Source organism: Archocentrus centrarchus, chromosome 4, assembly GCF_007364275.1.
Source record: "Archocentrus centrarchus isolate MPI-CPG fArcCen1 chromosome 4, fArcCen1, whole genome shotgun sequence".
Classification (NCBI taxonomy): Eukaryota; Metazoa; Chordata; class Actinopteri; order Cichliformes; family Cichlidae; genus Archocentrus; species Archocentrus centrarchus.
Window position 1 is genome coordinate 35,691,425 of NC_044349.1, and position 14,103 is coordinate 35,705,527.

General features: G+C 43.0%; 1 protein-coding gene across 1 annotated transcript in view; it reads right to left on the reverse strand.

Annotated features, from left to right (window-relative positions):
* Positions 1 to 10,469, reverse strand: part of oca2 (oculocutaneous albinism II) — a 65,857-nt gene extending 55,388 nt beyond the window's left edge. The window contains exons 1-3 of the mRNA XM_030727616.1: positions 10,226 to 10,469; positions 7,415 to 7,652; positions 3,277 to 3,378 (exon numbers count right to left, since the gene is read on the reverse strand). Coding sequence (XP_030583476.1) covers positions 3,277 to 3,378; positions 7,415 to 7,644 — 332 coding nt within the window. The 5' untranslated portion in view covers positions 7,645 to 7,652; positions 10,226 to 10,469. The remainder of the gene's footprint in view (positions 1 to 3,276; positions 3,379 to 7,414; positions 7,653 to 10,225) is intronic.
* Positions 10,470 to 14,103: the final 3,634 nt, after the last annotated feature.

The window sequence follows — 14,103 nt, forward strand, 5'->3', positions numbered from 1 at the left end:
CCAAAGAAATGCCACCCCACACCATTACTGACCCACTGCCAAACCAGTCATGCTGAAGGATGTTGCAGGCAGCAGATCGCTCTCCACGGCGTCTCCAGACTCTGTCACGTCTGTCACATGTGCTCAGTGTGAACCTGCTTTCATCTGTGAAGAGCACAGGGCGCCAGTGGCGAATTTGCCAATCCTGGTGTTCTCTGGCAAATGCCAAGCGTCCTGCACGGTGTTGGGCTGTGAGCACAACCCCCATCTGTGGACGTCATACCATCCTCATGGAGTCAGTTTGTAACGGTTTGTGCAGACACATGCACATTTGTGGCCTGCTGGAGGTCATTCTGCAGGGCTCTGGCAGTGCTCCTCCTGTTCCTCCTTGCACAAAGGCGGAGGTAGCGGTCCTGTTGCTGGGTTGTTGCCCTCCTACGGCCTCCTCCACGTCTCCTGGTGTACTGGCCTGTCTCCTGGTAGCGCTTCCAGCCTCTGGACACTACGCTAACAGACACAGCAAACCTTCTTGCCACAGCTCACATCGATGTGCCATCCTGGATGAGCTGCACTACTTGAGCCACTTGTGTGGGTTGTAGAGTCTGTCTCATGCTACCACGAGTGTGAAAGCACCACCAACATTCAAAAGTGACCAAAACATCAGCCAGAAAGCATAGGTACTGAGAAGTGGTCTGTGGTCCCCACCTGCAGAACCACTCCTTTATTGAGTGTGTCTTGCTAATTGCCAATAATTTCCACCTGTTGTCTATTCCATTTGCACAACAGCATGTGAAATTGATTGTCAATCAGTGTTGCTTCCTTAGTGGACAGTTTGATTTCACAGAAGTTTGATTTACTTAGAGTTATATTGTGTTGTTTAAGCGTTCCCTTTATTTTTTTGAGCAGTGTACATTCCTATTCTTTCAGCTACTCTCTTGAGGGGGCGCCACAGCAGATCACCTGCTTCCATCTCTTCCTATCCCAGCATCCTCCTCTGTCACACCGACCCTCTGTGTGTTCTCCTTCACCACATCCAAGAATCTTCTCTGAGGTCTTCTTCTTTTCCTCCTGCCTGTTAACACCTATCACTATTACACCTGCCTCCCCCTCATTCACACACATCTCATCTGTCAGCCTGTCCATCACCACTGCAAACCAGAAGGGGCTCAGAGCAGAGCCCTGGTGTAATCCCACCCCCACCTTGAACCCATCTGTAACTTCTTTTCTCCAAGACTGTGTTAAACAATCTGTTTAAAAAGTCCACTGCCCTCGATCCTAGACATCTCTATAGACATACACAGGTGTATGTCCACATGTATGTCATATGGAACAGCTGCCTTTCCACTCTTCATCCTCTTCATAGCTGCCCTCATTTCCTCCTTACTAATCCTCTGCACTTCCTGATTCCCTACCTGTCCTCCAGCCGTCCTCTTCTCTTCATTCATCAGCTCCTCGAAGTACTCTTTCCATCTTCTCAATACAGCCTCTTCACTCACTAGTACATTTCCATCTTATTCCTTAATCACCCTAAGCTGCTGCACATCCTTTCCAGTTCAATCTCTGTGCCTAACCAATCAATACAAGTCCTTTACTCCTTCCTTCGTGTCCAGACACACATACAACTCACTATAAGCCTTTTCCTTTGCCTTTTAAAGTTCGTCTTAAAACCCATCTTTTTTCCTTGGCTTTTAACTCCAGCGGGATCTAGTTTTAAACTGTTTTTTTTTTTTTTTTTTTTTTTTAACCTGAAAGAGTTATTAAATTGTTATTTATTTGTGTTTTAATGTACAGCACTTTGTGTCAGCTGTGGTTGTTTTAAAGTGCTTTATAAATAAAGATGGTATGGTATGGTATGGTATTGCCACCTCCCTCTTTGCTGTATGCCTGGCCTCCCAGCACTCCTGTCTACTTTTTCCTTCTTCCTTTCCTGTACTTCCTCATTCCACCACCAAGTCTCCTTGTCCTCTTTCCTCTGTCCAGAGGATGCACCAAACACCCTTTTTGCTAGTTTCCCGCAGCACTACAGCTGTACTTTCCCTCTTATCTGGTAACTCTTCCCTACTACCCAGAGCCTGTCTCAACTCCTCCCCAAACTCTGAGCAACATTCTTGCTTCTTCAACTTCCATCATTTAATCCTCACCTCTGCCTTCACTCACTTCCTTTTCTTCATTTCCAAAGTCAGCCTACACCTTGCAGTCGCCTCTCTCTTTTCAGATTCCACCTTCTGCAAAAGATGCAGTCCACCTGTGTGCACCTAATAATCACCACAGCCATTTCCATCCTTTTAGCAAAATCTCAACCATCTGTCCTTCTGCATTTCTCTCATTCCTTCCTTCTCTTCCTTCCTTCCTTGTCTTTGGGCAACAGTAACACAGTTTCCATCTGCACCTTGCTGGCCATCGGCGTCGGAGGCAGATGTTGTTAACCCAGGTCCCAACCAATCCTGTGTGGAAATCTCATTCTTGAGTACACTGGCTTGTGGGCTCTCTGTGGCTGGGTTATTAAATGGACTGGTTCTTATAAAGCACTTTTCTATTCTACTTGAGTGCTCAAAGTGCTTTACACAATATGCCTCATTCACCCATTCACACGCATTCATACACATCCATACACATCATACAAGCACTTTTTTCTACACCTAAGCACTGTCCGATGAACACAGGTTCAGTGTCCAGCAGGAATCGAACTTCTGACAATCCAAAAACAAAGCAGCATTATCATCAGGAGTCCCAAAACAAACAACTGTAATGAGTGTGTATGATTAACTCAGCTCTGATGAGCTTCGTCACTGACGGACGCAGCCGTGCACCTCAGACAGCTGGCAGGATGTAGGCCCATTTAAATGATGACATAGCATTTAGGAGGATTTTCCTTTTCTTAGTAATATTTGCACTGAAACCTGTAAACCTGTGTTGATTCAGTGACTTTATCTAAGCTGCTTCTTCAAGACAGCTGAGCAGAACATAGCTGATCACTTAGGGCTCCACCCTTTTGTCCAAATGTGGTCACTTCTGGCTCCAAAACGCCAACATGGCAGCAGCTGAAACGCCAAAACGTGGAGTCCAAAACCAGTGGGTGACATCACATGTCAGTTGCTATGTCCATCTTTTATATACAGTTTATGGATTATACTGCAGCAGCTAAAGAACTGGTTGCTAATAGATGCTATGCTGCTAAATTTGGCTAAATTTTATTTAGCTTTTTCATGCAATAATTATCTTTTATTTAATTTTGAGCAGGTTGGGGCTCCATTAAAGAGCAACATGCTAATCAGCTGAGCCTGAGGGAAGACTCACCTGTCGTCCTGAGAGAACCTCAGCAGAGGCGACCTCTCTGTAAGGTTGGCTGAGTTTGTTTTTCCTCTGAGGATGTTAACAGCACTCAGAGTATTCCTGAAACTACAAATGCAACAAAATACAATGAGTTCAAAAACAAACAAACAAACAAACAAACAAACAAACAAAGCATTTCAGAAACATAAAAAATATCAACCAACATTCTATGATAATAACTGTTTAGGTGTATCTGTATTCTGACAGCAGTGTAATCAGATTTATTAATTTTACAAAGAATCTTGAAGATTCAGCATTAAAAAAGTTTGAAAAATGGATTAAAATCTATTTTTCTGTTAACACCTTGTAAATTTATTTTAGAAAAATAGTCTGTATTGGGGCGGTGTTGAAGCAAAAAATGCAAAGGTAAACCAATGGATTTTTTCTGAAATCAATTCCATGTTTTGACAGAAATTTTGGGAAAGTTATTATAAGATAGTTTGGAAATACAAAATGAACACTGAGTGAATGTTCTGATAAAAGAGAACAAATTTTAATCAAATTCCAACTTTGAATTTGAACCAATTTGGTAAAATCACACACATACACACACTCAGCTAATCATATGATCTTCAGGTATTTTAACCTCTTTAGGTGCTTAAATCCAGTCTGTGAGAGAATCAAGCTTTTTCTTTTAAACAACAGCATTTTTTTCCAATATAATTGGGGTTAATTGGTGTATTATTATGAGGATTAATAGGCTAGGCATCAGTTTTGTGACATTTTTATTAAATTTCTGTAGTACTGAGAGATAATCTCCAGTTGTAAAATCTGCCGCCTGTTGTTGTCTGAGCAGGCTTTACTGAACACGTCACAGACACTTTTCGAGAAATGAATGTGGCAAGTTTACTGGATAAAGGAGTAGATTACATGTGGGAAGTCTGCCCCATTAATCCCGTTGATACTTTTATACAACCATAAAGAGATTTACTGCATGTCTACAAATGTTTCCTCCCCTCGTCCTTCCCTGAGCCCCCCTGAGTCTCGTGGATGGCCGGGAGCTTTCACTTCACCGAGGAGTCTTTAAGCAAAAGGAGCTGTACTTGGAAGGAGTTTAGATCCACTCTTTTTGGAATAAATATAATGGACAACTCAATCATATGTTACTGGACTTATTTTTTCCACATCAACTTATTATTTAATTTCCTGCAAAAGCCGTGTCTGGTTATTTCAACTTTAAAAACATTGGCTTAACCACAGATTTACCTTCTGTTTTTTATCAGTTTGAACAGGCATCGTTCTGGTATTCTGGTCAGAGCTGTTTCTGCACACAGCCGGCACCTTTTAGCTAAATCCTAATAGAAACCCACAGGATACTGCCTGCTCACCATTAAACAACACAAAGACAAAGCTACCAGTTAACTAAAGCAAGCAAAAAGAGGAAATATACAGCAGAAACAATGAGACACCAAAAACTGCGGCTGACACAGAAACTGCTTGGGCCTCTGGAGCTAATTTCCTCCTTCATAACAGCTGTACGGGGAGGATGTTTCTATAACTCACCTGTTTACATTGTAATGAGGCCTAAAATGAAGCATTATCGAGATACATTTGATCATTTCAGTTATGCTCAAATCATTTTCCAGAGCAGCAGTCCATCAATCAGATGGGTTATAGCATCATGGTGGCTACAAAGGTAGACTGATATATCCTGCGTGTTAACTACTGCCCATAAGACTGGATTTTCAGTAAGTTTGGCTCTTTATCAAGTATTCAGACACATATCTGACACTTGTTCTCTGAATGAGCATCCCACTAATATTGTGCCAAAGCAGGTCACGGTTTTGGTCAGTTTTGGTCCCTGTTCTGATCTAATTGTGTTCTTTTCTTGTGTTTTTCTTTGATGGTCATATTTTCAGTGTCTGTTCCAGTAGTTCTCTTATCTCTGCACAACTGTTAATATTAAAACTGCAGCTGACCATAGGTGGCTCTGTAACCTTTTCTGCTGAGCGTTTCAGAAACCCCACACAGAGAAAATGATAAAGACCGCCTGTCACTTTTGTCATTTTTCACATTTTTCTCTTGTGTTGCTTATTGAATCCCAAAGTGTGGGCCACGAAGGTGCCACAGGTGGGCTGAGAGAGGCCAACTAAATAAAAAACATTTTTGTTTGTATTATTACTACTGAAAAAAGAAACAGAAGGAATGAAACAAGGCCGTGCGACATAAAAATAAGCAGCTATTCTTCATTTTCTGACCTAACTTTGATCCTGAACTTGTCTCATATCACAAGCGAGAGGGAAAAATAATGCCGGGTGTCAGAAGTAAAGCTGTAAATGAAGAATCTGTTTCAGCACATAAATTATTAGAAAATGGATCAACAAAAACACATTTGGCTCGTGTGATGATCAGAGGTATGACAAAAAGTTTTGTAATTATTAGACAAAACTTTCCCAAAACTTTATTCAAGGTTGAACCTGAGCTGTAGTCCACTTTTTATCATTCACAACTTGAATTTGGCAAATAAAGCAGAAGAATCCCTCAGTTTAATCCCAGTAATGCCACAGCCACAGGTCTGAGATTAACCCCCCCACCACCACCACCACCTCCACCCCCCACGACTATCTGAAATACCCACGACAGAAACACACACATTTATGTCTCTGTCTGTGAGGCTTATGGGAAAATCAGGCCTTTTCCATATATGTTCACATATCCCTGAGTGGTTTTGACCAGCAGAACATGTGTAATATGTTTCTGCTTGTGTGGATTAAATTCTTGTTATGGCTTTACTGCAGAAAATCCAGTAAGAAGAGAGAATGAGTTCTAATCTGACACTCCTAACCTGAGAAGCACAGCCAATGAAAGCGATGAGAGTGGACCACAGCTGGCAAACGTGTGCATCACAACCAAAACAAGGAGCTGAAGGACACTGAAACGCTCAGCTGAGCTGAGGGGAGTCTGCTTGTAGCAGCTATGAACAGGAGGTGGATGGGGCTGCTGTGCTCACAGCTGGAGCTGTGTGTCTGAGATGACCACAACATGGTAAACTTTAGCCATCTTTGACATGAGCATCCAGCATTGTAAGACTGAGAGAACACAAGCTGACAATAAACTGATTCTGCAAACAACTTTTTTCCTGAAAGTGCAGCCAGGCAGGACCACACCTCATTATTCTCCGAGGTCCAAGTACCCCTGACCCTAAAGCCTTATCCTGACGCTAACCGTTTTATTGAATGCCTTCCACTAATCGCCCCTGATTGAACTACACGTATTGTTTTTAATGGACTTATCTCGACCTTCATGTCTGTGTAGGTTCTCACTCATCCGGGTCGTGGTACTCTCTGGAGCCTGAAAAAAGGCGACTGGACTTCTTGAAGTTCTTGACGAGGTTTCAGCTCTCATCCATGAGGCTTGGAGAGGTATTTAAACCCTAGTGGGGGTTGTCCCCTTGGAGGTGGCCATTGACCCACTTTTAATCATGTACATCATCACATGAGCCAAGGTGTTAAAAACAAATAGTGCAGAGACATCAGGGGGTTTTGGATGAAACCACTGTGAGACCTCGGCACACACTGTTGAGGTCTCTTGATATTAGTAAAGTATGAGTGGGGGTTGAGACGCCCGTGAAGGGAGCTCAAGACTGTAGGTGTCATCCCTTATGTAGCAGGTTTGTCAGAGACACTCAGGAAGAAGTCCAGTTGCCTCTTTCAGAGACTACCTCAGCCTTCAATCAGAGAGCCTTGAGCAGCTTTCTTTCACCTCTTCTACCTCACCTGGAACTTGACATCCTGATCCACTCTCCTTCCCCACTGTGGGAGGCCCTGAGTGATGTGCTGCCTGTGGCTCTCCAGCTGTTTTAGTGGCTGGACTGAAGTGGAAGAGTTTTCCAGCTCTAACCCTGTGCTAACAGACTAAACTGTTATTTAGGGTTAATTTTTTTTAAACTGTTCGCACTGAAAATTATTTAATCTATTTTACAAAATCATCTTTTTCTTTTTCTCCAAAGCTTAAGGTTGCTGTTCGTTCTCATCATCAACGATGATTTAAACTTCACCTAAAGAAACTGCAGTGAGATGGTTAGAGCCCCTACTGCATCCTTCCCCTCCACTGATGCTTTTGTGTTGTGAATGATGCCAGCGTGAGAGAGCGGTGGAGTTACCTGTCCTCTTGTCGAATGGGGACGAAGCCCTCACTGTGGATGACGCACTGTCCCGCAGACTGCTGGAGCTTCTGTGTCTCTCTCCTCTCCGAGATGCCCTCCAGCAGGCGCAGTTCCCCGAAGTTCCCTGCGACCCCCTCTGGTGACCTCAGGCTGCCCCTGCCCTGATGGCCTTGGGCCGATGTCTGAGACATCTCAATCTCCAGGTTGCTTTTGTTCTCCAGATACATGTTGAGTGCTGCAGAGGAGAAAGGGGCTGGCTTTAACCTCCTTTAAGACACCTCTTAAGATGCTGAGGCTAACGTGGTTAGCGCACTGATCGCTGTTCACTCACAGACTGTATTTGAAGGGCAACTCCTCTTGTTGTCTCACATCCATTTTTTATTAAAGTATAATGTCACAGTGTTGTGTTTTGAAGCAGAGAACTTACTGTAAGAGCGTGCAGTGTCAGTATCAGGGTGGGGCATCCAATAGTATCTCCTGCTTTATTGGTGTTTTTAGCTCTCATAGGGCCACAATCATACAGAATAAACACCATGTTTTAGTCAGTAAGACTTGGAACCAGTGACTGAGACCATAAACTCAGCAGGAAAGAGTTTACTGAGCTCAGAGGAGCTGAGGGGGGGTATTCCCCCAGAGTCTTTTTCTCCTTCTTGGCCCCAGAGGAGTCGCCCCCTGCTGGACAGTAGAAACAGCACAGCGATGAGCTGTGACGCTTCTGTGATCCAGGCCCTGTTCCTCAGTTTTACAGTAATATGCTACATTTGCAAATAACTCATTCTGAGCAGCCACCCCATCCCACATGCTGATATGACCCTGAGTGTTTACCCAGAATGCACTTTTTCGAAGTTTTCTCCACTGAGTCATCAGATCCAGAGTACCGAGGCTTGTTTGTGTTCCTGCACATCACAGACGTTAGACTGGTGTCATTTACTGAAACCAGGAACTATCCCATCATACTGATGCTCACAGCTGGTTAGACAAAAACAGACTGGAGTGGGTGTGAAACTGATCTGATTCAACAGAGTTTAAAAGTGTTCCTCAGCCCTGAAATTTTCATGTGGATATTTATGAAACTATGAGGGCTCAAAAACACTGTAAAAATATTGTGAATTAAGAAGTGCAAAATTTGGACCCACCTCGATGAACTTTGAGGGCCTGTAATTCTGAAAATGTTCATAGTATGAAGGTAAAGGTTAGCATGGCTTCATTAAATATGCTAAATTTAATGTACATAAAAAAATCAGCTGAATTGATGGGGAGTGGGGGGGGGGGGGGGGGGGGGGGTCATGATCTGCAGCCATGTTTAGAGCCAAGCAAAGCAGCCTGTGCTCTGGGGCTTTGGGGCATGGCTGCCTTGTGATTGACACTCCTGTATGAGTGTGAGGTGGAAGCTCTCAGTCAGGCTGACACTGAGGTCCACTTCCATTTCATTGTATTTACATGATGGCACCAAATCAGCTCAGACCACTTTATTCTGGTTTGGTTCTTAGAAACCAAAACAATGAGTCAAAAATGCTTAAAGGTTTTACAGAGTTAAGAGAGAGAACACAACGGTGTCATCACGACCCAGTTTAATAGGAGTGGTCATGTGATTTTTATTGCCAAAGAGCAGCTTTAAAATCACAGCAGTGACTTCAGTCAAACCTCTAAATTGCTCTTTGTTCAGATGGATCTTCTCCCACTCCTGCTTCACACAGAAAGGAAACTGATTGCACTCAGGTGATGAAGTATTACATCACAGCTTTAACGCAGACCCAGACGCTGGCTGAGCTACATTTCCTCTCCGAGCAGAGATCCTCCTCCCCTCACTGTGTGACTGAAGCTCTTTATGGTGGTTTTCATGCAGCACAGATACTGAGTGAGCCAGCAGACATGGTCCTCATCAGGCTGCATGAACTCAGGGAGATTATTTCTCACATGTGACTGAAGGAGAGACTGCGGTCCTGATGGCGCAACGCTGGAGGAACGAAAAACTGCTCTTTGGTTTCTATTATCTGTGTCATACTGTGTGTTTCCGCTCGGTCAGCCACCCCAAACATTTTATATTTCATACTGAGCCGCAGTGACTGATCGGATCGTGGCATCAACAGGATTTCTAGAACAGAACTTAATATTTTGGATTATGGCCGTTTTTCTGAATGTTAATTTTTAACTTATCATGATGGAAATTAGTTTCAGGCTTAATATAAATATGCTAATTAGAAAAAGTTTATTGTTTAGATACATGTCTCACTCACAGGAGCAGAAATCAACTCTTCAGGTGTCTCAGTCTGAATACAATTAATATGCAAATTCATGATTACGACATTTGAAGGTGATTGTTGTCACGCCTCACATTACGTGTGTTCTGCTTGTCCCATGCTTGTGATGCGCCTCAGAGAGGAGAAAGAGCCTGTCTGTGTGACATCCTGCCTGCAGGCTGTGTGTAAAAGCAAAGACAAACTGCTTTCGTAAATTCTCCACCCTCATTCACAGCAGTTAGAAGTTCAGAGGGAAAAGAAAAGCTGTAGCAGCACGATTATCTGAGTCAGACATTTCTAACCTGTATTTTCCTTTAATTTTTGTTATCAGGTGGAGTCTAAGCAGTGAAATATAAAATAGTATTTTTCATTCATTCAGCAGACATCCATCTAGAACTCAGTGGAATGACTGAGGGGATTTTTCTAAAGCTAAAGCGCTGCTTATAGAGCAGAATTAGGACATAAGGCTTAGAAACAAAGGCCAACACTGTGGTGGAACTGAGGCGCTTTCAGGCATTAAATCACAGCTTTTATTTTGGTGGGAACAGATGAAACATGTCAAACTCACCGCGGTGAATAAAGACAGAAAACTCCTTTTAGATAACGATGAGACTGAACACAGGATGATGATGATGATGATGATGATGATGATGATGGAAGTTGTGATGTTGAGCATAAAAAAGCAGAAGTAATTCAATCTGATAATCCAATAAAGGCTGATGATGAAGATCGATGATGTTTGCAGCTGGTGAAACTTTCTTTTTGCTGTAATTTGATGAGACGAGAGAGGCCGAGATGTTTCCTGCGCTCTGCGGTGCTCTCCCCAGAAAGGAGGGAGATGTTCCTGAGCTGCTGGCTCTGGAGGAGCGGAGGAGGGTGGAGGAGGGTGGAGGGTGAAAACATTCCCATTCAGTCGCTCCTACTCCAGTTTTTTTTTTTTTTTTTTTCTTACAACCAAACTTGTCATGTCTGCCCCCCCCCCCGTTCTCCAAATTCATCCTGGAAGCAACTTTTCATGATTTTATTGAAGTAAATAAAAATATTTACTCTAAACAGAGTTTTTCTGCCACGTTTTGTGTACGTTTAAGTTTTGTAGGATGGGCCAAAAATGTTCATGTGGACATTTTAATGCAGTCACTGTTATTTTGTAGCTGTGTGGTAGATTATTAGAACAGTTGTAGTTTTTTTCTCTGTGGGGGTGCTGTCATGTGGAAACCACTGAGTCTAACTCACCACAACAGGGAGACTCAGACCCCCAGATTTAAGGTGGGGAGGGGTCAGACAGGTCAGAGACAGACAGGATCCAGACAAAAACCAAAAATGCAGATTTTGTTACCATGATTTACGTCTCTGAATGGTTGGTATTTATCGCTGTATAATATATAAAATAAACTTCCTGCTCAGAAATCATGGAGATGCAGCTTCTTTGAGAGACGTTTGTTCCATAAAATAAAAGAAAAAAGCTTTAAAAAGTTTTTGTTTGTTTTTTAAAGGAGGAAATTTTTGTAACTTTTTCTGAAAATTTGTGAAAGTGCAGGAAGGAAAACTGTTTAATTAAATACCATCGAAAATGCACAGTCAGGTTTGTTTGTTTGTTTGTTTGTTTGTTTGTTTGTTTTGAAAACATAAGTGAACTTTAATTATCTTACAAAATGAAAAAAAATCACAAGGTCAAAAACGAAGAGAAAAAAGGAGCCACAGTAAAAGTGTCGATGCATCAGAAGCAGGATTTTCAGCAGCTGAGGTCAGAAACGTGCAGAAGGATTTGATTTAAAAACTATTTTTTATTTCATTGTTTTGTTCCCTTCTTTTTCTTCGAGCTTGACTAGTGTTTGTTTCTCTTTTTCAAATGCAGACAACACATTTTTAAAAACAGAGGACACATTAAAATTCAGGGATTTGTAGGATGCTGCAACAAAAGCAGGGAATGTATTTTTAATTTAATCTCTTAATACATTTGCCTTTGACCCAACACAGCCGAGCAGATTAGGATTTTAACATCCCGCCATCCATGAGCAAAAGCTAGTGAACCAGACTAAGTAATTAGAAAGTCCCACCACTAAAACCTCCAGCCTATGAAAACTATCTGTTCAGTGAACTGAACATAGGCAGTGATAAAAATATATATATTTCTAATAACGCTCCTCTCCAGAGTTCATTCTCAGAAGTCTCTGAAGACAACGTCTCCCATTGAGCAGCCTGAGTCACCTGGTCTGGACTCGGGGCTGCCTGTGAGGATAAAGCTCCACAAAGAAGACGTCCTGGGGGAGGGGGGGCCGCACTCTGGTCTTGTGGGCTGATGTGAGACGTCGTAGCGAGAGCAGAGAAATCACATGAACAGCAGAGGAGAGCAAACCGGGGCTCTGATGGAGGTTTAAGCACCGTGACTGCCGATCAGAGCGAAGGAGGGTTTCACTGCTCGGTGTTGGTCTCAGACAGGACTGAGCGACAGGTCGTACCAACAGTCATGTGACGCAGAAACGAATGTGAACGACCCCCACGGGCGACCCCCAGCTTTAGTTACACACTCGTGTCGTGTCAGTGAGCCCAAGCCACCAAATACCACAGTGATGTTCAGCTGGGACCAATCCAAGTGTCTGAGCGGAGTCATGTATGAACCCTGCTGTATACTTCTATCTAATCCATGAATCCCACAGTTTTTCATAGTGTTTAAAAGTGCTTTTTAAAATTACAAACCATGGCCTAGAGTCGCAAGATTTTCTGCTGTACAAACTTTAAAGCAAATGCTAACCCTGTGACCTTTTCACATATAATGATTGAAAACCATAATTAATGGCACTAAAACATTTTAGAACATCTCACAGGAAAAGGAAATGGTTCTGGGTGTCATGAGGTTTGGAGGATGTGCTGCAACATTCAAATAAGCAAATAATGAACCTACACGTGGCTGAAACACAAAGTTCAAAACATAAAAGTCCAGATATCACAAACAGGAAACCAACAGCGGCATCTGACAAAGGAAGAGACACAAAATCAGAAACAGGAGGGGAGCGAGACAGGTGAATCAGCACAGGTGAGGATGACCACGCAAACGGAAAGATGAGACGGAGGAAGAGAAAAAAACAGGCCCAGAGGTCGTTCCACAAGAAAACCTCAGAAACCCTAAAGGGACAAAACAAGATTCAAAAACACACAAAAACATGACTGGAACGACAATTAAATCAAAACTCAAAAACCCCACAAACCCCGGGACCAGGAATCTGTGCAAAATGAAACATAATAAGACATCTTTTTGAGACTGTCCACTGAACCAGATCTCCACACGTCAGCGGTCGTCTGGGTGGGAATCTGTTCTGTTCTCACAGCAGCTTCATTTTCACATGAAGCTCGTATGAAGCGCTCTCATCCATTCGTACACTTCTCACTACACCCGCTGCCCTCCCATCCACAGTGGGGTACGGAGCGCTCACAGCCTCTCGTCTCTGGAGCTCACTGCCAACACCCGTAAAAGGACACCGACGGTCCATCACTGCAAATCCTGCTGAAAAACTCATTTGTATCCAACTTTACAGGGATTTCACCACACTCTGTTTTACTTTGATTATTTATTCATCGATCAAATGAGCCAATTGCTTTTATTGCTCCCGTGCTGCTGCTTTCTCATTTCACTTATTTCATTGTTCCTACGTTACTGTTTCCTTGCTTCTGTTTATTCTATGATTATTATTGCTTTTACTTTGTAAGGTGACCTTCAGTGTCTTGAAAGGTGCCCACCAATAAAATGTATTATTATTATTATTAAAAAATTGGGGGGATAGTGGTTAATAATAACTGTCTCAGTTTGAGATTTCTTTCTTCTCGAGCTGGCTGTGAGCCAGTCGCGGTTGGCCGCGCCCTTTGTTGCTCTCAGAGTGGTTGGTTAGCTGTCTGCTGAGCCAGAGAAGGTCCTGAGTTGGTGGCACATGATCCTCTTGATCTACAGAGTATGAGGAGAGTAAACACAGCACAGGCTTCCAAACCGGATGTGAAGGCAACATCTGATTGTCCGCACTCTGCTGAGGAGCGTGGTGATGCTGAAGTGAAATATCTGAGGGTCAAAGTTCATTCTTAGCCTGCTGAGAGCATTTAGAAGTTGCTCTGGACTTTTCTGTTGATCTTCAACAGGAACTGTTTTGCAGTTCCTTTTTGTCCCTAAATTGATCTGAACGGCTCTTCTCTTTATTTCCCGTCATGTAGCTGCTGTTCCAGAGGTGGAGCTTCAGATTAAACACCGCCATGTTTCTAATAATGAGGTCAGTGTATATACAGTAATCCCTGTGAGCTGCAGACTGCTCTGAACACTCACTTTATCACAGCTCTTTCCACTCTTGGCTGTGGATGGGTCAGGGAATGATCCTGGAGTTCATTCTCAGAAATCTCTGTGACGGCCAGCCTCACAATCAGAAGCTCATTTCAAACTCCGGATGAACTGAGGGGCTGAACGAG